We start from the raw sequence: 26,980 nt of genomic DNA on the forward strand, positions 1-26,980 counted from the left end.
CCTTCAGCATTTACAGTTTACTGTAAATGTGCAGCAGTCACACACACGCTAAGTTATTTTACATTTCTGCATGAAGGAAATCTTATAAATTATTCCCATTCAAAACTGTTTCATTACTAAACATATCTCTTCTCTGAGCACCGCTATTTTTCATAAACACACATCAAATACAATCCAGTGCAAACAGTTGGGGGGAGAAAAAAAAAAAAGCAGAGTACAGAGGAAAGGGAAGGATGAAAGAAGAACAAAATTATAGTTAAAAGCCTGACTGATGGAAGCAAAGTGTTTAATTTGCTCAGTGTTTTTGTTTTGCTTTTTAAAGAACACCTATCAGAGTTCACATGTATTTCACGGATTTTTAACATGGGGAAAAGCAATTACTAAATTAATGAAGATTTTCTCTGAGAAAAGTGCAAAGTTATTAACATCACTGGAAAATCTCATATAAGATACTGTAGAGGGTCAGAATTACACTTTTAAAGTTATATGTTTTAGAAGCAAAGGGCAGAAAAGGACAGTGGAAAGCATGGGGAAGATAACCAAGACTGAGTAAACTTCATAGATTTCTTGTATTTATTTTTGTTCTCTCAATACATTACAGAATATGACATGGAGAATGTGAGCGAGTTGTGCCATAAACTGATACAGCATAAAAACTATTCAGGAGAGACTTGCACTTTCATTACAACTATACCGAATGTTTTTCAGTAGCTGCATATACTGTAATATTGGTAGAATTCATATATAGGTACAATCTAGAAACTTTGCTGTTAGTTGAAGAAGAAAAATGGAACTTTTTTCCCCTCCTCTATGCAGGCTCCAGCAAGCCATTTAGCTCATTAGATAAACTAAAGAACCTATGAATTGCCCAATTCCACACTGGAGGAAAAAGACAGTGTGGGAAAACCCATGATAATTGTTATATATTGTAATATGTAAGAGCTATTACAGACAACAGTAAGTTAGATTTCACAGCAATTCTGGATGAGATGAAACCATCTATCTGTTCCATAACAAAGACATTTGCAGCATGATGGATTTTTAAATATATGTGAGTAACATGGGGCTTACTACCACCTCATTTGTTTGGAAATAGTTTCTGCATGGCTATACTAATAAAGTAGCAAACAAAGTAGTAGATGAGAACAACCCAACAGTAATACAACACACTGCACATTAACAATTGCCTTTCCGTGTATCTTTACACTAGAAGCCTTGAACCTACCAAACCAATGTGCTAGGAAACCACATTTCTAAAACACCAAGAATTACAACTTGCTAACACAGCAGGTGCCCATTAATGAGCAAAGGAGTGATTCTGCAAACCATATCTCCCTGATACTACTTTCTTTGTCAAGCCAAACTAAATTCCTGCTTCTCAGTAATGGCAGTATTTCAAATAAATTTGGTTTGGTTGTTTTTTTTTTTTTTCCTACTGTCTGCATTGTTGATGAACAACACTCCCTTTAAATGTTCAGGCATGAAAACAAGCATGGTATGACTGAAAATCCAAACACATACAAGTGTTTCCAAAGTTTGGTGGAGTTGTAGAAATAACTTACACAGAAAAATTACTACCAAGAATATTGGAATGGTTTCTGAAGCACTGAATGTAATTTGAAAGGGCAATTAGAAAGAAAACTTCCATTACATCTCTTATTTATGTAAGCCCTTACCTCATCTAAACTGAACACTTAACTTTTTTTTTTTTTTAAAATAAGTAATGACAAGTTACTTGAATTTCTTTGCTTTACCTATCTGTTCATCTAAAGAACTTCACACGTAGAGACAGGACTGTAGTTGTTCCTGTGGCACCTTCTCTTCTCTGACAAACATAAAACCACATAGCACTGGTTGGCCTAAAACATTCATTCCATGAAAATACTTTAAGAAATGTTACTGCATGAAGCTGCCAGGATTATTTTCCTCCACTACGGTTCATAGAGGCTGCCAAGAGAGAATCCTGACATCCTGACAGCTTTTCCCAAGTTGTGAGATGTGTCACAGCCTACAAGTTTAAGAAGCAGCAAGCATATAACGAACATCAGAACATTTTGAACTACCATGGAGAGAGAAATATAAGCAAGACCTCACTTAAGAAAGGTTCAGGAGACAAAGAAGTACTGAACTGACAAGAGGCATCTTGCAGTTAAGTTTGGTTCTGTCAAGCTTCTACTTAGATTCTCTTTTTTCTGAGAGGAAAAAAAAAGATTGCTATTTTCTGCATAGAAATAACTACCAAATCCTAATTTCTAACTTTGGCTGCAGTATTTTTATTTGGAGAATTTTCATTATTAGCAGGACAAGATTCAAAATTAAATTGCTCCTCTTGTATTGAAGATGTGTATTATGTAAGCTCCTCTTTCTTACAGCTGTAATGGTGGAAAATGTAAATATTCTTTGCTGACATTCATATAAAACAGTGCTATTATATAAGCTTCTCAGTGTAACTGATATATAACAAGTACCGCATTCCACAACAAACTACTGCCCACAAAGTAATTTACTAAACCTATTTTGATTTCCTAAGAAAGTGAGGATTGTCAGTCCATCTGCCTGTCTGCTCATCTGCCTTCCAACTAGGTCCAAACCAAATGATATGCTCACAGATACCAAGATATGAAGCTCCTACAATTTTCATAACAGTCAGTGGCTGAGTAGATGTTCAAACTTAATGCTTGCTCTAAGGAAGAGTTATAATATAACCCTTAATGATTTTAAGGCTAGACAGCCTCTTGACCAACAGGCTCACTCACATGCACAGCCTGACAAGTTAAGGTGACACAGAATACAGGACACAGAAGTTATGTAAACCACAGGATTCCATTCTGCCATAATTATTTTGGGCTGAAAAGAGCATAACTGGTCATACTGTTTTTTCAAAAAGCATAGACAGTGTCTTCATTGCAGAAATTTTACTGCATGCTCTGAGGTTGAATGCACATCTGGAGCGATTAAAAATTTATTTAAGAGGATTCTACCAACGAAGTGAGAAGACTGAGTAGCACAAAGAAGACTAAGCCTTCTGAGTGCTCTAAAGATAAAATAAGCACAGTAAGAATCCCTGAATCATTCAAAACTGACAAAAACTGAAGAGAGAGGAGAAGAGGCATCCCTTACAGATTATGCAGATGCCTTTTGCATTTTCTAAGTTATGATGAGAAACATAGGAATTCACAAGAAACAATTCACAATAAAATTCAAAGATATAGTGTAAGAAATCAGATTTAAAACATACACTTAATTAGCATTTTCCTTTATTAGTGCTTACAATGCAAAGGAAATAGCCAAAGCTATGTATTTTCCTTAAAATAGTGGGGTGGAAAAAAATTCCTACCTTGCAGAACATTTATTTGCTTGTTAGATTCTTCAACTTGCACTCGATATGCTTTTCTCTCTTCTTCCAACAGCGCTATAAATGAAAATGAAAATGTGCCCAAAGATTTTTGTTACGAAGAAGTATTTCAGCTCTGTAATTAATTTTAGTCACAACTTCCACTTAACTGAAAAAATTAAAACAATCATATTATTTCAGTAAGTTATCAAAGCTAGTAACTGTGTAAGTAGTTTAATAAAAAGTTAATATTAAGACATCATTCCATTATTGTGGTAGTATTACAATTAATTTGAAATTAATATAATCTGTTGCCTGATCCAAAAACTTGACGTGTGCTAAATTCAAACTGGTGTGGGAGGAGAAAAAAAAAAAAGCTGTAAATATACCCCATAAAGAACAATGAACAACACGCAATTAAACTGGACTATACTATTTCCTGTCAAAAACAACCCACAGTTTGCTGAGGATAATGATCCAGCTACGTATCTGATAGGATGATCTAAACAAAGAACTACCACTGAGTACATTAAATTCTGTGCATTATCTGACTGAAATACAGATGAATCAATACCTGTAGATTAATATATTTTATAAGGATGAAATAAATGGAGTTCACATATGTATTCAATACTATGAAAAGGTGATGGTCTATCTTGAGCCAAAAAGTCAGAGCTCAATCTGACCTTATATAGAGTTTAGAAAAAAAGCAAAAGTTTCTGCCATTCTGTGCAGGAGATGTGAATGCTATAAAACAAGTCTACCTAACAGTCAGCAAAATTGGACCCCCTTTTAAGACTACCTGATAAATACAATTATAATGGATGACCTAAACAACCAAGTTGATCTGGGTCTCACCTTGAAGTTCAAAGCATTTTTGTTTACTTGTCCTAGCTAGCTCTTGGGCTTCAATCAGCTCCTTGTGCAGTTGCTGAATTTCTTGTTTAGCCTCAGTCTCTGATTGTGCACCCTGCAATTCATCTGGTAAAAGAACATTTTCTTTAAGTCATAAATTTGTACAACAGTTTAATTTGCACTGCCATGTGATGACTGGCGACCTTTTATTCAAATCATCCAAAGTTAGTTAAAGTAAACTCAAAATTGGATTAGGTAAATATTAGCAAAAATATTAATATACTTTTAAAAGGAGGAAAACATATGCAGCCTTTAAAATATTCATTATATATATCATGCAATATAAAACAAAACCAAACAAGAGTTAGAGAGTTTTTTTAAAATGCTGTATAGATTGGCAAGGAATCCTGGCTTGACAGCACCGAAGGAACAACAGGCATAAGACAATCCTTGACTGTGTTTACAGCTTGTCTATTTTTCAAAGGAGGCTGCCCTAACCTTCTCTCCTAGCACACGCTTACCAGCATTGATCCTGCACCCGCTGCCTCGCGCGCCACCCTCCCGCGGCCCTGCTCCTAGCAGCACGTGCCAGCCCGGCAAGGCGGACACGCACAGACCCAGCCTTGCGCTGGGGCTGGTTAATGCCAGTCAGCCGCCAGAGACTATGCCAGGAGTTGCTATTAAGGGGTTTGCTGCTGCCAACCGGCTTGCTACCATGCAAGGCTTGGCTTCCTCCCCCGCCCCCCGTAGACCATATCTACAAGGAAAGGAAAAGTTTAGGGATATTTTCCAAAACAAAATTAAGAAAATTAAGAAAAGTCCACCCTCCTCATTTCTTTCAGAGGCCTAGTGAATGCTAAGCTACATTTTGCCCTTTTCACTGTGTCTTAAAATATTACGTATATCTTTAACACTATCAGATACCTATGCATGTTATTTAAACTCTAAATAAAAATATTTGCTCTTCCCCAGAAGTTTTTTATTAGCCAAAATGCACATTGAATACCTCTTGGGCTTATAAGAGATGACTTGCAGTCACAGACAAATTAAATACTTTTAAAGCTGAAGCTTTGGGGAAATTTAAAAGAGGAAATATAAGTACTTGTAACTAATAGCAGTGTCCTCTAGTGGGCACACACCAGAAACTAGATGGAGTAAGGAAGAGGAAGACAACGCTGTAGCCTGCAGGTGTCTGCCATGCCAGGAGCTGGATCCAAGAAACTCATTCACTAAATTTTCCTTAAGTAGCATCTGTGCGGAAACAGATCTTTTAATAGGCTCAAACTGCACTCATAAACCATATAGGCAGAGGGTTAAAACTCTGTGTAAAGCCAGTTAGGTGAGGAAGGTAAAGGAGGGAAATCAGTGAAAAAGGTCCAGTTGTACATCATGGGAGGGGGAGAACAAAAAGGCAGGTATGTTACACAGCTAACTGGTTATTAAAGGTCTACCACTACAGACCATATGGATTTAAGATAAAGACACACTGCTTAGAATAAAAAACCCAAAAGATAAATTGCTTTGGTTGTCTGGACCTTTCACTAATAAGAAAAAATAAATACCAGCAATAGTTTAGATTGTCATTATACTTTTGACATTCAGATTTGAGCGTCTATGTTACCAGTAAAGTAACAATAAAATCTTTTTTGCTGTTTTCTCCATTAAAATAATTGCTTATCAAATCACGCTTAAGTATTCATACTGTATCCCTCTACGAAAAGAGGCTATTTTTCCTGTTCTCACAGTAATGAATCAGTGGGATCGAGTAGAGCTGAGGGCACACATGTGCTTTTAGACTTTCAGAACAAAATTATGAGAGCAGAAAGAACAGAGGACTACATATTTCATCCAAATACTTTCTTTTATAGTTTATTAGAGCTCCAAATCCAAGTTTCTCTTTACTGAACATGTTTTGTTCTTAGCTTCTCATGGATAAAGACTTGGGGCAATTAGACTTTCAACCCTCCTTAATGAGACTGTTCAGAAGGAATGGATGAGGAAGTTGACAAATTATGCTCAAATCATGCCTGATAAAGCAGCAGTGTCCCAAATCCAACAACAGACACCCTAAATGAACTTGGGGAGGGACAGTATTTTCCAATCAACGAAAGCACACATCATAAAAGATAACACTGCTACAAAGAAGATGAGGAACTCAACTTACGGGACAACACAATCAGTTTAGCAAAGGCATAATTCAAGTAAAACCTCTTTCCTACTCAAATGCAATAGTGGAATTCCCATACGCCCGACATGCTTCTAAATCAAAACCCAAGAAATACAAACAGGAGAAAATAACAGCTTTTGAGTCTTACCCAAACCGAAAATTTCTTTAATGCCTAGTTCAAAGCAAACATAATTTTTGTGCTAACTCTAGTTTTGAAAAAAAACTCCTTAGTGAGTAGGATTGCTCTATTTATAAATAATAAAACTACTAAATACCATCAGGCTTAGAATTAGTTCCCTCAAGAAGCAAATTCACATCACAAAAGTCTGGTTTGAGAACCAATGTAAAAGGCTGCAATTAAAAAAGTATTTGAGCAATTTCCAGAAGTATTCAGCACTGGTCAGAGAAGTCTACGGAATTCTATCATTAATTACAATAAGGTGCCAAAAAAAAGTAAAATACAACAGTTTGAAAACCCTCATTCATTTATTCTAGCTCATAGAAAACTTTACTCTGACTGCTTGACATGTTGCAACAAAGGTTCTTAATTAATACCACTTTGTTTCACATGCACACAGAGGTTTTCCTTAATATCAGCTCTACTGGTAGATTTAAGATTGTTTAAAAAAAAAAAAGTGTGATCTGTACAAATCATTCCCAAAGCACATGAAAATTTCTTCCCCTTCAATCTGGCCCAAGAAAAGGAGTCTAACCCATGGGTCAGTTTTGGGGAAATGACCATTTCCAAATCATTAAAGATGACTATGGTGTGTGAAGGAATATTTTGCAATTTTAGGATCTATAAAATAAAATTTCAGTAAAATCAGAAGAAAAACAAAGCTCAGATTAAAATAGTATTTACAGATATGAAAATACTAACAGAGGTCTGCTTATATGTTTGCCTCTACACTGTTGTTTTGATAACAGAGATGATATAGAACCACACACAGGCTATGGTCTTAACTGATCCCTTATCTGCATGTGCCTGGCCTGTGGAAGCAACTTTACAAGCAGGCTGGTATTTCTCCATGTCTCACAGTAATTCACTTTCAGAATTTTGCAGAATTTCTCAGGTTATTTGGGTGACTATTTTCAGAGTACTCAGGTGAAGTCAGAAAAACAATCAAACCCACGAGTTTTCTTCAGCTTTGTAAGATCTGTGTACACTCTATCATACATTTAAAATAAAGTATTTGCTATTGCAAGATAAAACAATCATTCCCAAACTTTCTGAATCAACCATTTATATAAGAAATTTTGAAAATCAGCAACTACCACTGTTCAGCAAACCCTCAACTGAAAACACTTTTTATTAAGATTCCATGGATCACTCTTGTAGTTACTATGAAAATATAAGCAAGTTGGTAAGAACAAGATAACCAACCTTCCAATGGCATTTATTGCTTTTTTCCATCTGTTTAACATTTACCTGTTTTTAACTTTGCAGTAAGTAGTCACAAACAGCCTGTCTAAATAGAAGCATCCAGGGAACTGTTATTAATGGCTAATAAAGTTGTTTACCTCGTGGGGAAAAAAAACCCCCACAGTTCTACTAATCTGTGACAGCTTTTCCCCTTCCCCTCTTTGCCTGATTCTGATTTATATGAAGTTGAAACAAATCCTGAACGCACTCAAAATTTATTGATGGAAAATACACTTGGAGGGAACTACAGCAATTAAAAGTCTCATCATTTTCTTGTTCCATTAATTTGTTTTGTAAATTCCAACAGTTAAACAAAAAGGAACCCTGTCTTTTCTAGCAGCCGTTTCCACATTCCAAAAAGCTGTCAGATCAGGATTGTTCTCACTCTTCCTTAATTATATGGCTGCATAATAAATCCACTTGAAAGTCTTTCTGTGGCAAATAAAATCCTTTTTAGGGCAAAGTCAGGCATATGAAATAGCTCTCTGACAAAACCTCAAACAAAACTGCGGGTTTACAGGCTTGTCATAAAAATTACGAGGGTAAATGATTCATTGTACAGATATTTTGTAATGGTTTCATGACAGAAAAACAGGAATGCCCATAAATAGCCTCAAGAGAAAGAGAGTTATTCCAATTATTTTTGTTAATTACAGTATGTAATTCAATAGCAAAGTGATCTATGCAAACAGGTATTTTTCTACTTATTCACTTAAAAGTTATGGTTTAAATCTTCAACAGGATGAAGACAGATGAAGGAATGAGAATACCCACATCAGCAAAAGACTGCTTCCATGTTACTGCACAAAACTTGAATTTAGTCTTTTGATAATTCAGTTAACCCTCCCTGCTAGTTTAATACACCCTGGACAGAGAAACTATAACCACAGCTGACCCTTGCCATGACGTTTGTCTGTCTAACCCAGGAAGCAGCGCACACAGCTGCCTTATCTTCATCCTGAGCTGTTAAACGAACCTTTCTGACAAAACTCCAGAATAATTCACTTGCATATAAGGAGAATTCAGTAGTTTTCAGCCTGAGGGGTCCATGGACTACTTTTAATGTGTCTGCAGAACAGAACTAAGAAATCCAGCCAATTCTGAATAGTATTCCCTTGGCTACATGGGAGCATTCACTCTCACTGAAATATTTTTTTTATTTTTGAGAATACAGAAAGATAGAAAAATCACTGACTCAGTGGACCCACTATGATTGCTTGGTTTGGGTTTTTTTTTTTAAAACATGTATAGGTGTTTAAAATATTTAGCGAACTACTTTGATTTATTAACATATTGTGCAAGAAAAGTTATATGCATAGAAGTCAAGTCTGCAGCATGAGACATTTTTCCCCATCAGACAATATAGGTATGTGAAGCTGTTGCCTATTCTGAGACTCATTACAAAGTTCAATTATGTAGCTGAAAAATTAGCCAGGACAAAAGTGTATCTTAAAACTATAAAACTTAGAATTAAAATAATTTTGACACAAGATGGACGAATTCAGTTTCTCTACTGTACTGTTTACATACAGAGGGTTGTCAGGGCTGTGAATTCTGTGCATGCAACACTGCTCACAGGAAACAAACTCCTTAGTGTGGATCCCCTTCTGGACTTAAAGTTCTGATACTTAAGGAACATCATACTTTTCAACTGGTAGTTTTTTTCAAATAAAACTTGCTGCCAGCCCCGAATTTATTATCAAAAATAAGACTATCATAATCACTATGAGCAACATTACCAAGATTCTACCTTCTAACATAGTAAGCCCCTAAATAGACTTGCTATTAATTGCAGACATTAGAGCAAAACACAAAGGGAACATGCTCAGTATCTCAAACACTCCTTTTTAAACTGCTTTGCTGAACTGATATCCACTGGAAAATATCAAACTCAATTTTAGTTTTGCTGTTTAGAAACATATACGGTACACGCAATTTTTGGAAGTCATTCTGTCATAAAATTAGAGAAGTGTAAACAATTACAGAAAAAAAGCTCTTTTACAGGTCTCCTAAATTTCATTATGGTTTCCTGTCTTTATGAACCATAAATAACTGTGACATCCCTTTTACTTGTGATCCCAACGTAAGCATCACTTTACAGATCTTATCAAAGTCTAATTGTACATAAAGCATAAAATTAATTTTCAGTATGCTAAATGTAAAAAACAAATTAATAACCCAAAAGTTTTTCAGCTCACGAATATGTAAATATTAGCTTGCTAATCAAGTTTTAAGTACATTCCTTCAGTGCAAAGAGCAGTAAAAAAAATAATTTTCTAACTATGTACCTCAAAGCTAAGGCTCAGCAATCATTCTAAATACAGTTACAACAGGAAATTCAGATCTCGAGTATGTTAACCAAAAAAAGATTTTAGATATTCTTTTTAACCCATCAGGTACAAATTAACAGAAGCATTTCTGACAGTGATGGAAACGATACAAGAAAAATTTGGTAATGCTTATAATATTGTCAGTGATGGAACAATCCCTCCTCCCCACAGCTATTAGCCCTAACTTAAGTGCATGCTGAATTCTCAACTTTACTTGAAGTTTTAACATGTAAATTCCTAGAACAGTGTTGGTGAGTGCAGAAACTAGCTTTAAGCACAAATTATTTCTACACTAATGTTCAGAAGTATGCTTTCATATTACATCCCCCGAAGGAACCATTATTGATATTTAAGTACAACTCTTCTGTACTACCGTGATTAAAACATTTGCATTTCAGCACTCTACTTCAATGCACATTTGATAAAAAATGGGTAGACAAAGATATATATACAGATTATGCATCTGAAGTTACAAAAAGAAATTTGTTTACCTTTTAGAAGAGATACTTTAGCAATAGGTTCATTTAGATCTTGGTCATCCATTTGGGCATCTAAAAAAAAAAAACCCACATCTTTCAGAGAGCAGGTAGACTGCAGACATATAACCATTCTTTAAGCAAAGAGAAGCTTTTAAGTTCTTCTCACTTTACATTTAATTATGAAGTTGCAAAATAGAAAATACTGCTCTGAGCTTCTCTTTGGCTCCGCATAATACACGTTATCCACTCTTTCAGAAAATGAATTACATCACTTAATCATGAGCAAACTAATTAGATGTTATAGAAACCTCAGTTAAACACTTACCTGTAGTGTCGTCGCTGCTTTTTTCCTTGCTTGGACTAAGAGTGTCCGACAAATCAGATTCTTTGACTCTTGCTTGATTCTCTGTAAGAGACAAGGAAAATCAACTACAATCAGTAAATGCTTTATTCAGTCTCTTTCTATTGCTAAACGTCGACAGAAAACAACATCGTTCAAGAAACAATTAAAAACCTGGTGATTGCTTATTTCCATGTAAGTCTGGGCTAAAATGGATTCAGCATCACTAAGGTCATTAATCTAGTCTAGCATCTAATAGGGGATGCAACTGTTTCACGCACAGCTTGAACTTTTGTAAAGCTGTATTCTTGCCAGTTGGAACTGTGCAAAAGCTGATTCAACCAGGGAACAAATAAGAAAAGAAAACTAGAACAATGCAGATACTGTAACAAGTCAGAACGAAACTGCTGTTAAGAATAAAGCTGTGCTTCAGTATTTTGGACAAATAAAATAATAGCAACAAGTCTTGTATATACTGTACTGTAAAAAAAAAAAGTGTGGTATGAACCAGTAAAGAATCACTGCAATATAAATCAACACACTAATTTCTAGAAAGAATTGTCAGGTCAAATTGTTTCAAGAGAAGGCAGTCTGTCCTTTCCACCAAAAAATATGTTCATGAAATACCTGTTCATACACAACTCACCACATTAATACATGCAGATCAGTGAGCCACACAGTGGGTTTTGTTTTGCCTTTTTTTTTTTAGCAGTTCTAGATTCTTAATGGAGACATTTTCAAAAGGTGAGGGGACTTAATTACACCAGTGCATCCTTTTCCCACACAGAAGCATCCCTGACTCAGTCTAAGTACTTTATAAGGCTCTAATTTTTTTTAATATTTTTTTTTCCCAATAACCATTCCAGTTTAGTTCTGATGGATCCCTTAAAGGCACACTATCTCTGAAGTGGGCAAATGTAGTAAGTTTGCCAGCAAGGAACGTCACCAATATGCACTGAGGTTACATACAATGAAGTCTTTCTTGGCTGACTATGCAGAGCCTGGGTTTGACATCGCTGCTGCCCACCCACAGATTAATAGAGGTTTCCTCTGAGTCTCAAGTTCCAGGCAGAGATATATATATATAAAGGCATCATTACAACATTCCCAGTATACACTTCTACCATACATGCAGAGAAGCATGGTGAATACAAATAATTTCTTCACATATAGATACAGTACATGCAACAAAAAAGTACCAGGACACAGGAAGAAAGATGCACAGCAATAAAGAAATCAAGTGTGTTATACCAATAGGGTTAGTATATGAAAATACATAAAAAACAAAGGAATGATGAGAAAGCTTGTGTGCATTGTTTTTTTTCAAATAACAAGAGAACAAACAGAACTAAACACCCCCAAAATGAAAGAAGTGGAAATCAAAGACAACATTAGGAAATTAGCAACGTGACAAAACACAGACAGGTTAATAGAAAAAAAAAAGTTTTCTTCATCTAAAATGAAAAGTTTTCTATTTCTCTGTGCCAGAATAACATCCACTTGTACATGAAACAGAAGAAGGCAAGTACGAACAACTTAGCTGATCAAGAGCCAGACTCTTCCTATCGTAACATAACTCAGGAGGGAGAAGGAGAGAGCACCCACACACTTAAAGCGCATTAGGGGTTTGGACCTGGCAGCTATTCCAAACATCTCTCGTATGACTTCAGCAGATTTCAAAGCTTGTAATGACTGGAGTAGTTAAAAACTTGAGGGTTGGGGGGGTGGGGGTGTTCTTTGCTAAAACAAAAAGGGTACTTTCCTATTTTTAGGAATAAGGTTTTTAACTAATATCTAAAGATGTTACAATAACAAAGCATTTTACATGTACCACACAGAATCAAGCTCACAAGATTGCCTTTAAAACTGTAATAATTACTAAACCAAGTAATACAGTCTTTTTAAAGTATTAAGAAAAGCATATCCTAAAAGTCTCACCCATGTCGTTTATGTTAGTGGCCAATCCAGCTGCTTTAAGCTGAGCAATATCTGTACCCAGCTAACTTTACCATATCTGGTCATACAGGGAAACGCAGCTTTCTTGCTCTGTGCAAAACGGGAGGAACAGTGCACGCTCCAGCCACTGAATTAATTCTCTCTCCCCACACCTCCCTCCCACCCCGGGTACACCAGCTTTTTCCTCCCTCCTACCCTCCTCCCCCTGAAACAAGGAACAAGACTAGGTACTAGAGGAAAGATGCATCAGTTTCTACATCTGAAACAGAAATCAGAAAGAGAAATGGTTTAGAAACCTGCTTCCCTATTCTGGAACCAGTCTCATAAGCACAAAACTCTTTCCTGTACCATATTATTTCACAGCAGTTGTCCCTATTTCTCATAATAAAACCGAGCTGAATAAATATAGCCAAAATGATGAAGTATATTAAAATGTGTTGACATCATACTTACTTGATGAGTTGGAATATATTAACAAACACTAAAAATAGCTCACCGCTTTGCAAGATAACCGGCATGCAAGTGTTACGTTACAGTTATTGTATGCATTCTTTGGCCAAATATGGCATGTTGGCTATAGCTTACTCACGTACAGAAACAAATTAAAGGTGCAATTTCAGATAAAATTGAAGATAAATTGAAAAGTCGCTAATATACCAGAACTTTTAACAAGCTAACATTTATTCAGTACAGTAACACTTTGCAGAAGGACAGAGGGTAAAGAAGTGAGTTAGTATGTCTAGACATTAACAAAATGCTACATAAGTAGAGTCAGCCTACAAATCCAAACAAACTTACGTTATTGGACACATAGGAAATATGGATCTACACACTTTCTAGCATTTCTGATTTTGGCACTGCATGATAAGGATGACTGTTCCCTGACAACATAAATCTTTTCTAATTAGACCTGGTATTTCACTTGTTTTATACCAAAGGAAAAAAAAAAAAAAAAAGAGTTAAAGATGCACATTTATATTTTACTTGGAAAAGACACAGTTAGGAGGTTAATAGTTATTTTAAAGTTATGAGGGTGTACGTTAGAAAAAATCAAATTAAAATACACTTTTATTTAAAATGAGACCAAACATTATTTCTGTTTAGTCCTATAAGAAAAACAAAAACATGTTTGAAATTTATGCAGGCACTGAAGATTTAAATACATTTACAACTTTTTTTTTTTTTAAATGCACATTCAGGCAAGAATTCAGTCAAAACTGAGACTAGCATTACATGCACTCAGTCTTCAAAAATTGTTTCCTTTAAATCTTTTTATCCTACCACAGTATTTGGAACAGAGTTCAGTAAACAATATACCTCTCCTTCATTGATTTTTTTTTTTTAAAGTGAGTATTTAACATAACTCAGACTGCTCGTTTAAGACAGAACATGCACTGAAGTGACATAAAAGACATGCTTCAAACACAGTTAAATAATGCAGAAGTCTAACCTTTCAAAAGCTTTGTTTCTTCCACTTTGGTTAGATGTCCTTCATCTATGATCTTGTCTGCCAAACAAAATAAGTGTTACTTTCCAAGCTCAAATTAAGCAGGCTTTTCCCTGCACACATTACGTAGACTACATTCCATGACCAAATTAAAAGCTGATAATATTACTTCCTACTTGGGCTTGAACAAAAACTTTATTCTGGCATGGAACAATGAAACAGAGCACACAAGCCTACTGGAACTTTGTGATAAACTGCATAATTATTTCTTCTACAATTTATTAGCTTACATTATTAATGCTTCAGTTCACTAAGGAGAAGTTAGGAAAATTAATTTTATGAACTTTTAAAAATCTAACTGGGAACAATAAACAATTACTACATTTCTCAAGTTATAGTTTAGAGTATAGAGCTGTTTGCCTGAAATAGATATCCACCTGACAGAGCAGAAAGCTAGAAACATGCCACAGTAAAACAGCAATTGAGAAGCCTCTTCCACATCACAACTGCTTTAACAGTGCCTATGAAAGGCACAGAGAAATATCCTGTCTTAGCTTAAAACTTTGAAAGCTACACAAGCTTCCAGGAAGTTGTGCATGCATCACATTCAGGTTCACAGAAGTTGAGTTTACATACAGCATTGACAGGGAAGTCTATTCATGTATGTCAGGTGCATAAAAACCTAGAACACGGGATTTGAGACTAGATTGCTAACTTCTTCCTAACTCCAGCTAGGACGTGAAGGCAAACAGTAAGACCAAGGGAAGAACAGATCTAGATTAATCAAAGACGCTAAAAGAACTACTGAACGAGTAATTAATTAATTTCTTTTTTCAGAGGAGAAGTCACTATTTCAAATTCTGAAACAACCAGCTAGCGATGCCAACATGCAAAATTATTGAGGGTCACATAGCTTACAGATCACATAATCAATTTCTGTGGAGTAAATCTTGCAATTTAGACAATGTTGAAAGCTGTTAACTCCCACTGAAACACCAGGCTTGAAGCTGCCCCTGCCTCCACTCTGCATCCTCCCTGCGGATCCCCGATCATCAGGCAGGGAACCCAGTTTGCTGGTTACCCCATGTGCTGTTAACAGAGAACGGAGACGCAGGGAAGACTGGACAAACAGCACATGCAGGAGAGTTCAGATTAGGGAAGCTGGATGTCAGTACATTTTTTTCAAATTTTTACTTAAAAAAAAATATTGCAAGCTTTAGTCAGCATTTCCAGCTTCAAGATTAAGAAGCGTCTGTACTCCTCTGATGACACGTTGCTGTAACCATGACAACCTAAGGACAGAGGCAGGACATTTGCATGGAGATCTCTTTTTCAACCCTAGATAGTAGACAAGTTTTCATACAAAAATCTCCTGGGGTCTGAAGAAGGGTTTGCATGGCCAACAGCTTGTCCTGTCCCCTTCCCTCCCCCCCAGCCAGATACACCAATCTAGAAGAGATATTCCCTCCAACTACCTTTATCTACAAATACTGTCCTGCATTCCTGTAACATTTTACAAATACTGCTTCAGAAATACACCGGATTTTCAGGACTGGCTTCAGGTCTGAAGCAACTGTAGGAGATCACTCATCATCCAAGTTCAGAACACTCTCGAGTTCATCAGAGCTGGGGAGAGTCTCTGTGCTTGGACTGAGGAAGGCACCACAGAGGTAATCAAGTTACTGCAGCCACAAGTGAAGAGTTACCCACCAGTATCATGAGCCTTCTTCCATTTGAAAAAAAAAAAAAAAAAAAAAAAAAAAAAATCATCTAACCAAAAGTCTTCATATGTGATTCCAGGACTCAACTGAGGGTAGTTAAAACCAGAATATTTACAGCACAAAACACAGAAACCAGTCTTCTTGACCCAGGTGTTTTTCCAAACTGAAACCTTTGCACCAGCTCTTTACACTTTTTAGAATTCTCACTTCCTATGACTAAAAAAATCTGCAGACTTAATTCTTTTTTTTTTTTTTCTTTTCCATGGTGCCTTACTGTTTTCTAATGTCCATTATGAATTTCAACATTTGTACAAAAGTTTTCTTCTTGACACTGTTTCTTCAGCAAAGAACTTTAGCAGTAACAAACAAGTCCCCCTGCCCAGTGTGACCCAAAGCTGGTACAGCCATTATTTTTCACTTGATAGCTGACATCTCTTCTAACTGACAAACCAAGTAAGCATTCTCTGTGCTGTAAGAATGCTAGCATTAGCATATTGCAAAGCCAACAACAAATAGTTTATTTCAACATGCCTGTGTATGTTTAGATAATAAACAGAACATTGGAAGTAAATTTTTGGCTACCAAAATATAAACTAGGGTGAGGATCTTAGCTTGAATTTCTGGCACAAATAATTTTCATCTTTCATGCTATCCAATCACTATTTAACTGAAAGCAAAGAATTACTGATACATATCAAAAACAATAGTAACTTTTACTGAAACAATCTGCTTTGAAGTTCAGTCTTCAGTTCATCTTTAAGATAGTCTATGGTTCTTTTTGCTGATGAATACAGTTCAAAGGCAGCTTTCCTTTAGATTTTTAGGCATTTCCTACCTTTATAATTTAAGAACTTCCTTTTAGATTTAGGTTGCCCATCACGATGAGTAAAATAATAGTTAACATCTGTTAACATTACAGTGATTAAATAACATGCCCTCAACATTTATGTTTTTGTATCAAATTAGTCTTTCAAGGAGGCCAGTTTTGAAGACCAATGGAAGGAAACCCAGCCCTCAATACGCAAATTTCAAACCATCTGAAAAAACTGATATGACGCAGCTATAACTGTACTAGCACCCTGAAGATCATAAATTCATGGAAAAATTGAGGAGCCATTCAATCCGTCCAAAAACTACTCCGTTTTAGATAAGTAAAGAAAAAAAACCCAAAAAACTTAGTAAAAAAGCATAAAATTGACTTGCATTTAAAAATCATAAATACAAAAAAAAAAATAATCACAAAATTAGGAAAAAAACCTAAGGACACAAATAAAGAAGAGTTAGATTGGAGGAAGCTAGCACGGCACCAAATCTCTCTTTCATTTATACATCATCACCATTTTTGGTAAGAACTCGTACCATGTATTAATCAAAAAGCACCATGACTTTTGCTGTCGATGTCACTGGTTTTCACCAGTAGTTAGTAAAAAAAAAAAAAAAAAGTTATGAAATGAGCAACAAGTGAACTGAATGTAATGACTAGAAAGTAACAGACTTCCCAGATCATTCAGAGCAACATTTCGTAACATCTACGGATGTTGTTGATCAGGACAGGTTACTGGATGATATCGTAAGCCATATTCTGCTTAAAAAACAAAAATAAAAAATATCTTTGAAAACCGACAGAAGCCAAATTTTGCAAGCAATGCTACCCAAGTTAAGCAGTTCCAACGCAGCCTGAATCAGATTTTAGTGTCCCGTTGTTTCTCCCCCAATAAAAAAATTCTAGCTTCAGTACCCTGAAAGGTCTTGATTGCTCTTAACTGATAAGCACTTTTAATTACCTTATACCTCTGTAGCAACTGTTTGTATATAATACCAGACTGTTTAATTTTCCTTCTTGTGCCATCTTACATACCCTACTTCCTTGACTCAAGCTGTTTTTCCTCATTTCTTTGCTTATGCTTTCCCCATTTAAGTGTTTCTTCCCCAGAGCTATGGAGATGCACACTTTCCTCACTGTACCAGCACAAGTCAGAACCTTCTCTTCTAGACAAAGTGCATGGGTGTCTCAATTATCCTTTCTTTTTAGATTCCTCTTATGGTTTGCAGATCCTATAGTTTTAATTCCTCTGCTTCTATTACAAACCCTACATAACACAAATTCAATGAGTAACTCTTATTTCTGGGATTTTTACTGTATTATTATTTTTTAACTAATAAACGTACTCCTTTCCCAATATCTAAACCCCTGGGCAAAAGAAGCATAGTATCATATGATAAATTATATATTCTTTCTCAATATTGCCAATCTTTATGATATTGTTCTACACTTAAGTATTTGCTGCATGTCTTAAAACTCCAGTTCCTGGAGATTTCTAAAACTGTAATTTTTCTCCCCACTAGTTCCCAGCCCTCACTGCTTCAGAGAGCAAAGAACAGGAATACGACTGAAGGGAGGTACTTACATAAAGGAAAATAACAGATCCCATAGTTAGCAGGTTTTTAACCTCATGATGTTGTGAGGCCTGACTAAACATATTTGAATTTGGGAAAGGCAAACTTTCAGTCCAGAAATAAATACATGAGCCGCATACTAGAAAATTTTTTGTTCTTGATTAGATAGTAAAAACTTATACTGCTTCAAAAAATGAAGAATACTGAACCCTTTGAACTCATATTCATTCTTTTAAAAATGAGGCAATCGAGGCCTTACAGTGTCTTTAATCTAGGACTCAATCTCTCAAGGAAGGGGAAACATAAGTAAATGGATCTTTATTTTACTCTCTTATTACTACTTCAATTGACAAAAAAATATTTTTACTCAAACATTTAACTTCAGTTCATTTTTATGTATTGAATAAAGAGGATTCATATAAGATCTTTGCAAAATTTAAAATTATTTTAAACTTCAGCCTGACCAAAGACAGCTACCAGTCATTCATGTTTAAAAATAAACATTTTTCAAATAAAGTTTAAATTTTTAGACAAACATCAGCAGTATCCCGCCACTCAGTTTATAGAACTGCATTCCATATCACAAGCAGTGAAGTCAAACAAGTCTGTTACATTTCCTTATTAAAATTGAAAAGGGAAAAGAAGAGCCCAATGGGCATATTGTCAAAAAAAGATACTGTCTTATTTCTGCATATAAATACTTCTCAACTTTAGGTACATAATTTCTGTAAACTCGTAAGTCAAAAAAATGATTCTTTATGCTACAAAAGAGTTTTATTTGAAGTTCAATAGCACTTTTTTCATTCTAATGGTATTTTTCTCTTGGTGGAGAAAAAGTATTAACATCTTAAGTTTTTCTTTAATTACAGATATGCAGACTGCGCTGGTTTACTGCTCATTTTAAAAATCCATTTGCTTTGAAAAACATGTTTCTTATTCCAGAATAACACATCTTTCTAAAGATTGGTATTTATGGGGTTTTTTCTTCAAAGAATCTCTTAGATTTCCACATAAAAATTAAGGGTTTTTTTCCTTTTTGTTCTTTGCAACAAGTAATTTGAGGAATGTGTAAGACCTTTAATTATCAGATAAATTACAGATACGTGAAATGAAGAAAAGGCATCATTACCTTATCTCTGTCCTACTGCTGCTTGTTTGCTTAAACTGACAGTGTTAGGCTTTCAACTTCTTAATTCATAACAGGTGAAAAATTACACTCAGTTTTAAACATCATGTGGCAACATTACCACCCTTTTATTGGTCAGAGGACAATAATGGATTAACTGCTAACAAGAGACAATGTGATCATCGCTTTGCAAGAGCAAAGATATCCTCTTACTACAACAGGCATCTGCTTAGTATCACAATGCCACAATTCTATGCTTAGAAAATTTCTGCTACTACAGAAATATTAAATAGTAGTGACAAAGTCTGGTTTTTATCCACCTTTTCTAGGTTTTCTGTTGGTTTTAAAGCAAATGTGATGAACACTCTTGTACTCACTCTGACATTCTATGAACTGATGAATAAAAGTGCAGTCCCCTCCACTCTTTGAAAGAAAGTGCTCTAGTAAAGAAAGAAACACTTAAGTTCACATCTTCTTATAATTTTCAAATTGATGCAACAAAAATTTGAAAGGTATATTAACAATATTTGTAATTTTGTATTTACAGTGAACTTTTGAAACGGAGTTAATATGCAAGCAGACAAGACATGTAATTGAAATGATGTCTGAGTGATATTAGAAAATAATTACTCTTTTGAACTGATCAGAAGTACTTTAACTGCATTTTCAAAGGGTACTTTTAAATATTAAAATCAAATAGCAGTTCTGAAGCATAATAAAGAGCCCTCAATAGAAGATATTTAAAAATCCCCAATTTTATTTAACAAAATTTAGTAAGAATCAATTAATAAAAGTCCAAACATACTGCATTTGGCATTTGCTGTATTGCTCTTTCAGGTTAGGTGGTGACAAATGACTTATACTACATTTCCATTAACAACTTCATATTTTTGGCAAAAAGATTAATGCACATAAGTGATACTTAAATCACAATAAATTTAGAATACATAAGATGATACACACTACTGAAACGTGCAATTCCATAGCACCGATGCCTCTAGTTCCTCCCATTTGTTAATTCATAATCAGACATGGATAATTGCAAATACCAAATCCAAGCTTTGATGAAATAAGAAACATGAATTTAACCTATATTCTTCAGTATTTTTTATTAGCTTTAAAAGGGCATTTAGTAAGTTTTTCTTTATATCTAGTCCTCTCTTGAAATGAAAACAATTTTTTTTAAAATTGTTGCTGAATATCTCCCTTTTTAAACACAGTTTCACTACACAGAAACAATTTTTGAAATTATAGTTCTTACAGTAGAGATCCTAAAACTGGGCTCAATTCCCAGGTTTACCCAAGTCCTTCTGTGCGACCTTGTACTGCTCCAAACTCCATCAGAATCTTTCAGCTCTATGTAAAAAGGTGCTAACACTTCCTTTGTAAAGAACCTCAAAAATCCTTTGACCTCAAGAATCTAGCAATCTGAAAAGGCTGCTTTTTAGTATACAAACCAGAAATATGAGTTACATTCGAACAAAATTGTTCAATCATTAGTCAATCATTAGTTTCTGATATCAGAAGCTTAGCTGTTAAGATCCAATACGTAATACTAAGCTTTATTATATTTCAAAGTTACTCTAAAAAGTAAACTTTTTTCCTAATCCACTATAACAATTATTTTCCATATTTAAACTTTTTCATACAATATATGGCTCACAAAACTTAAATATGAAAGCCAGGTGTGGTGCAACTGACTGGAAAACATAACAGTTCTTGAAATAACTCAATCCTACACAACCTTTATGTAGTTTGATGCATAAGCAAGTTACTCTCCTCTGCACCAGAATTTTTGTATGTGCAATGAGAGAAAATGAATGCCTAACCACCATCTTAATACACTTTGTTATAAAATGCCTCTAGAGAGACTATAACATGAGTTCTTAGTTCCTCTACTCAGAGGAGTAGCTCTTTTAATGTTATGGACATCCACAGAAAAAAGTAATGTAAAAACCTTGTGCTTGCAATGACTAGGTAGTATGCCTATAAACATACCTTGAGGACTTGACCTGAAGTTTTGAGATAGACAAAAGGAATCTTAAAAACCATACTGATTTTACATGGATATACCATTTTCCTCTGATGGGGGTGGAGGGGAAAGGTATATATACCTTTGCATACAAATAGAGGGAACTTTTTAATTCCCTTATAGGCTATTTAGCACAATTAAAAAAAAAAGTTCCGATTTCTGTCTTCAACCATGAAGTCTTTCCCTTATATAAAATATCTACAACCTCTTTCACTGCCTAAGTTTCTGAATCTACATCTTAAACCCTAAATTCCTAGCTCTTCTAAAATAATGCAAGCCTACTCAGCAACAAAAGCAGTAGCTGCCTCCTGCGGCTTTCAAGAGAACAAAATCCAAAGTCTGGCAGAGAAAATTGCTGCCCATCTGCCATTACATGAGGGCTAGATAAAGGACAGGAGGATACAGAAAGGCACAAACTGTCATGAAGAGAACTCAGACCAGCAAGCTGTAAAACGCCAGAGAAATGTGGATGGACCAGGTACAGCAGAGATGCACAAGAATGTGGTACAGACAGAAAAATGGAAAACTACGCTAAAATATAGAATAATAAAACAGCATGATAGATGCATGACAGAAAAAATGTGATAGACTGTATAAACACACAGAAAGAACTTGAATGAGCAGTTATACGTTGTCCATATTCATCAAGAAAAACAAATTGGCAGGCAGCTTCCTAAAACTCCCAGGTTTAAGCACAAGTTCTACTGTTACTCATAGGATGGAGGAAACTCTATTTTCATTCATCCATCCAGATAACATTTTGACTCTTCTGCAATCCAAAATAAGTCAAGAAGGGATTGCTTCTTCAACTTTTGACAAAAAAGTGAACATCAGTGATACAGTGATATTTGTTATAATCACATAATAATGAATTTCAATTTTGAATTCAAATTTTAGACAATAGGAGGTAGTAGTATATAAAAAACTAACAAGACATTCCTACCAACAATTTAAAACAAACAAAATGTTTGCCAAAAAAAGTCCTATTTGGTGTGATGTTATCAATTATTTCTCTATAAAACAAAATGTATTTGCACTCAAAGTTTGAAAGCTTTTACTAAATATTGCAATTTAGCTCTAGGCTACTTTTAGTCACAGTATTGCATGTTTTTCTAATAAGCTTCAACAACTTAACTTTCAAAGTCTTTTTACGCTTTACATGATTAGAATGAAGAATCACAATCCCTATGTAGTACCTCAGTTTTGCTTTGTAAAAAAGTTAACTATTTTCTGAGGTAGAAGATTTTAAAAAATTAAAAGCAAATTTACTTCTTAACCATTCCATCAAGCATTAAGAGTATTACCAACCTAGAATTATGCATCAGCAAGATGGATCAATCTATCTAAACACAAAGTATGGCAGTCCAGAGAACTGGGGACAGATATCAAGTCTCCTGCTTGCTAATTCAGCGTGCATCACAGCTAAGTGCCTAAAATGCCAAGACATTAAGGGATAACTAGTACTCAGCTTAAAGGGAGGTTTTTATACAGTTCCTGTCAGTGTTTAACAGATCTCTCTTCCTGCTCCAAATAAGAAATAGACATGAGGTTATGCCTCTTATTTTGCTATTAGTCTCCCTAATTAAGTAGTTCTTAATTTATAACACAAATAAAAGGTTAAAAGCTAAGAATTATAGCACAGAGTTTAAAAATTGTATTTCAAAAATATATATGGTTATCCTTAAACACTGTGAATATTAGTTAACACCATGAGTTCTCTATATAAGAGCCCCATCCTTTCAGCTCATACTACCACCATTCCTCAGAGCTTTCACTATCCAGCAAGACACAGCAAATGCTGTAGAAAGCTACATAAAGGAAAAATTTAAAATTAATATGAGGACAAATATATCTTTGCCAATGGAACAGTCCAGTGAATTTAGAATCATAACTGAAATAATCTTTTCTATATGTGATAATGGGCATATTTTTATCAGACAATTTGATTCAAAAAACTTCAAATATATCTTAGGACACATTAGTTAAAATAGTTTTAACTAACTGGTCTTTATAAAAGCCCATCAGTTAGTTCAATTTGTATTCATTCTTATTTTACATAAATACAGTCTTAAGTTTTAAAAAGTTAGTTGTCACTATTTATATATTTCATATACTCACATTTTTCATGTTATAGTTAGGAAAAAAAAATAAAAATGTTTTTCTGACTTTACTTACCATACTCAATTTACTAGAAAAATGATGTATGTCTGTGTTGCAAGGGAAAATAAAATTAAGAGGAAAAAAAAGTCAATGAGTTTGGATTCCACTTTCTTGTGTAACAAGCCTGACATCAGTAGACTCCTGCTGATTCCAGTAAGAGCCCATCAAAAACAAGCAGAAAAAAAAAAAAAGACGACTTCCAAGTTGGCTCATTACATTTTACAGAAGTTTCTAAAAACACTTAGACCGAAAGTCTAAGCAAAAAAACGCTGCTCAGAGGAGTGGACAAATTCAATTTCATTTTTTAAGAGAATATTATTCAAAGTAAAACTTTAGAGAACATTTTGAATTTGTTCAACTTCAAACATCAACCATAAGACAAAAGGTAGCCTTAAGATACACTACCTTTCTCTGTGCTCCCATTAATTTTAGGTATGAAGTCGTCAACTTGTATGCCTAGGATTAAGAAAGGGTATTATTTCTGGAATGAAGCAAAACGTTTGGGGTTTTGTTTCTTTATAAATACAGCATTGTGAAATGCATCTGGCTTTTCATACTACGTCCTCCTTCTGAGTATCTTATCTAATCAAACAAAACAGGCAAAATTTAATGTGTTTTCCTGCACTACAGATCATGTTCTTGTTTAATTGTGTAAGAGGTTACTATCATCTAAAGAATTACTGTCTATTGTTTTTTTAAAATATATATATACTTATTTTTTTAAAAAATTCTTTTTCATATATATGGATATAAAAACCTTCAAGATCTTGGAGCTGAGGGGGCACGCACAGAGCTCTACATTGAGCAATGCCCCAGAAGGCTGAACACTCACAACAGCAGTGCCCTCTACTGGCATTCTGTTGTGGCCACATGTCTTTCAATGTTAAAAAGTAGTAACGGAGAAGAATGCACTACTGGGGTAAGTGTAAAACATTATTCTTTTGCCAGACCCCTGGACTCCAAGATTGTTATGAAAAAAAGTAAATGAACAGAAAATGTGGAAACCAGCTTGAAACAAGAAACTGATCACACCTACCTAAGCTGTTGTGTTCTTTAAGAGTTTTCTCTTGAAGGTGTTCTAACCGTACTGTAAACAGAAGTCCAAGAAAAAGATATTTCACAGATTAAAAGAAAAACAAATAATCAAAAGTTTTTTCCCCACTAGTGACTAACCTTGTAAAGCAGTTAGCCGCTCATTGGTGAAATCATTATCAGCCTGCAAAGCTTCTATTTTTGCTTGAAGCTCTTGCTCTCTCTCTTCCATTTCATCTATTTTATGCTGCAATTCTTTTTTCTCAGCCAGTCCTTTCTGTTGGATTTCTTCTTGTCTTCCTTCTGCTACCTGCTCAAATTTTTCTACTGTTATTTTTCTACAAATTTCACTTCAAGTAGAATAACAGAGAGAAAGAATCTCAAAATATCTTAATGTTTTGTCTGAGGAACCTAAATTTTACAGGAACAGTTCCAGTGCCCAAGAATTAAGAAACACCCAAAGTCTCCCAGCATCTCAAAGCAATCAAAACCCAAGAGTCCTTCTGCACTGAATGTACATTGTACAGACCAACTTGATTGAAAGACACATCTTTTTCTTGCTGGATTTCATGATAATAAGTTTCAAAGACCCCCTCAAAGCTAGGTAGTAAGTTCCAATTGTGATCCTTCTGTGTATACTCATCATCATCAGTGATTAACTCATAACTGCGAAACCAATTGCCTTAAGACCATCTATTTAACATTCTGATTTGCAAAGAAAAATCTTCTGGCTGAGCTGCTAAACTAGGACTTGAAGAACCTAAGTTCAAATTTCAGTATTTACCCCAAACAAATGCAACAACTGTCTCGTGTCTACAAAGAGAATGCTACTGCCTTCCTTCTCTGCATCTTCTACTTATCTAGATTTGAGACTCTGTAGGAACAGCCTTTATCATACTGTAATTGTTTTGTCCTCCAGCATAAAGGAACTTTCAATATTAATATACTTAAGACGTTTGGTTTAGTAACAAACCTGATAGCACACTCCTTCCCACTGGAAGCTGAGCCTTATTACTACTAATGTGGTAGGCTAGTTAAGTTTGTAACTGCTAAAGCAGCAACATGAAACGCAAATTTATTTGTAATTCTAGTTTTCATTCCCATTAAATGTAAGATGTTTAGGTTGAAAGTTATTTGTCTCTATAAAAGCAGCTGAATATAAAGTTTCATACCATAGGTTATTTTCTATTAAAATATACCACAGCTCAAAAAATATGTTAACTTTCAAGTGAGTGAAAGGGGAACCTTTTTAGCAATTTGTTTAACTGATGACACTTTCAGGTACATTAAACATAAACCAAAAGAATATATGAAAGATGACATGCATCTTTCTTTCATCTACCTGTTGTTTAAAAAGTTTCTGAACCTTCCTTATGATTGCTACATTAGAAATTACATTGTATTTATTTGTTCCATGCATTATAGTACCATCATAAATCAGATGTTCTGTCATTACCTTTAGCTTGTCAGAAAGATCTTTAATTTCATTTACAGCTCCATTGTACTTATTAGCTAATTCTCGTAATTCTTCCTGAGTCCGCTCATTCATTTCTTTCAGGTGAGTACATTCATCTTCTGTATTACTTAAACTCCGCTGTAAGACAGAATTGTTATGAAATAAATAAAAAAAATAGAGACTAATAATCTAGGAAACACTAAAGTTGATCTATTTTTTCCAAACCATATATGTAAGTAATCATATTTAAGCACATTGTTCCTAATCATTAAGGCTAAACAAACAGATCAAGTCCTGGCAGAAAAGGCTGTCTACACAAACCTTGGTAACTTCCTAGTTAAAGAACAGATTGTGTGAAAATATATTAGCTTCATGCATGTGTAAAAAAAACCCCAAACCAAAAAATCCGGAGTAGGTTATACATTTAAATGTGATTGATAGGAATAAAACTGAAACCTGTGATCTATCTCCCCCATTCTCTTCTGGTTTATGATAAACCGTGAAAGTTTTATAATATTTTATTATTCAATGTAATCAATAGATTTCATAGAATCATAGAATCACTTTGGTTGGAAAAGACCTTTGAGATCATCGAGTCCAACCTTTAACCTAACCCTGCCATCCCACCACTAAACCATGTCCCTAACTACCTCATCTATCCTTCTTTTAAATACCTCCAGGGAGGAGGACTCTACCACCTCCCTGGGCAGCCCATTCCAGAGCCT

General features: G+C 34.9%; 1 protein-coding gene across 27 annotated transcripts in view; it reads right to left on the reverse strand.

Annotated features, from left to right (window-relative positions):
- The window catches only part of LOC104126719 (sarcolemma associated protein), a 92,938-nt gene that overhangs the window by 10,577 nt on the left and 55,381 nt on the right, over nucleotides 1-26,980 (reverse strand). For 4 of the 27 annotated variants that reach the window (XM_035894733.1, XM_035894730.1, XM_035894734.1 and 1 more), the window contains exons 9-18: nucleotides 26,256-26,393; nucleotides 24,941-25,109; nucleotides 24,804-24,854; nucleotides 24,173-24,223; nucleotides 19,953-20,015; nucleotides 14,335-14,391; nucleotides 10,914-10,994; nucleotides 10,601-10,660; nucleotides 4,193-4,315; nucleotides 3,338-3,412 (exon numbers count right to left, since the gene is read on the reverse strand). In XM_035894733.1, coding sequence (XP_035750626.1) covers nucleotides 3,338-3,412; nucleotides 4,193-4,315; nucleotides 10,601-10,660; nucleotides 10,914-10,994; nucleotides 14,335-14,391; nucleotides 19,953-20,015; nucleotides 24,173-24,223; nucleotides 24,804-24,854; nucleotides 24,941-25,109; nucleotides 26,256-26,393 — 868 coding nt within the window. The remainder of the gene's footprint in view (nucleotides 1-3,337; nucleotides 3,413-4,192; nucleotides 4,316-10,600; nucleotides 10,661-10,913; nucleotides 10,995-14,334; nucleotides 14,392-19,952; nucleotides 20,016-24,172; nucleotides 24,224-24,803; nucleotides 24,855-24,940; nucleotides 25,110-26,255; nucleotides 26,394-26,980) is intronic. The other 23 variants (XM_035894738.1, XM_035894736.1, XM_035894740.1 and 20 more) reach the window with 11 other exon arrangements.

The sequence above is a fragment of the Egretta garzetta genome, unplaced genomic scaffold (assembly GCF_000687185.1).
Source record: "Egretta garzetta isolate BGI_Z169 unplaced genomic scaffold, ASM68718v1 scaffold215, whole genome shotgun sequence".
NCBI classification, from domain to species: Eukaryota; Metazoa; Chordata; class Aves; order Pelecaniformes; family Ardeidae; genus Egretta; species Egretta garzetta.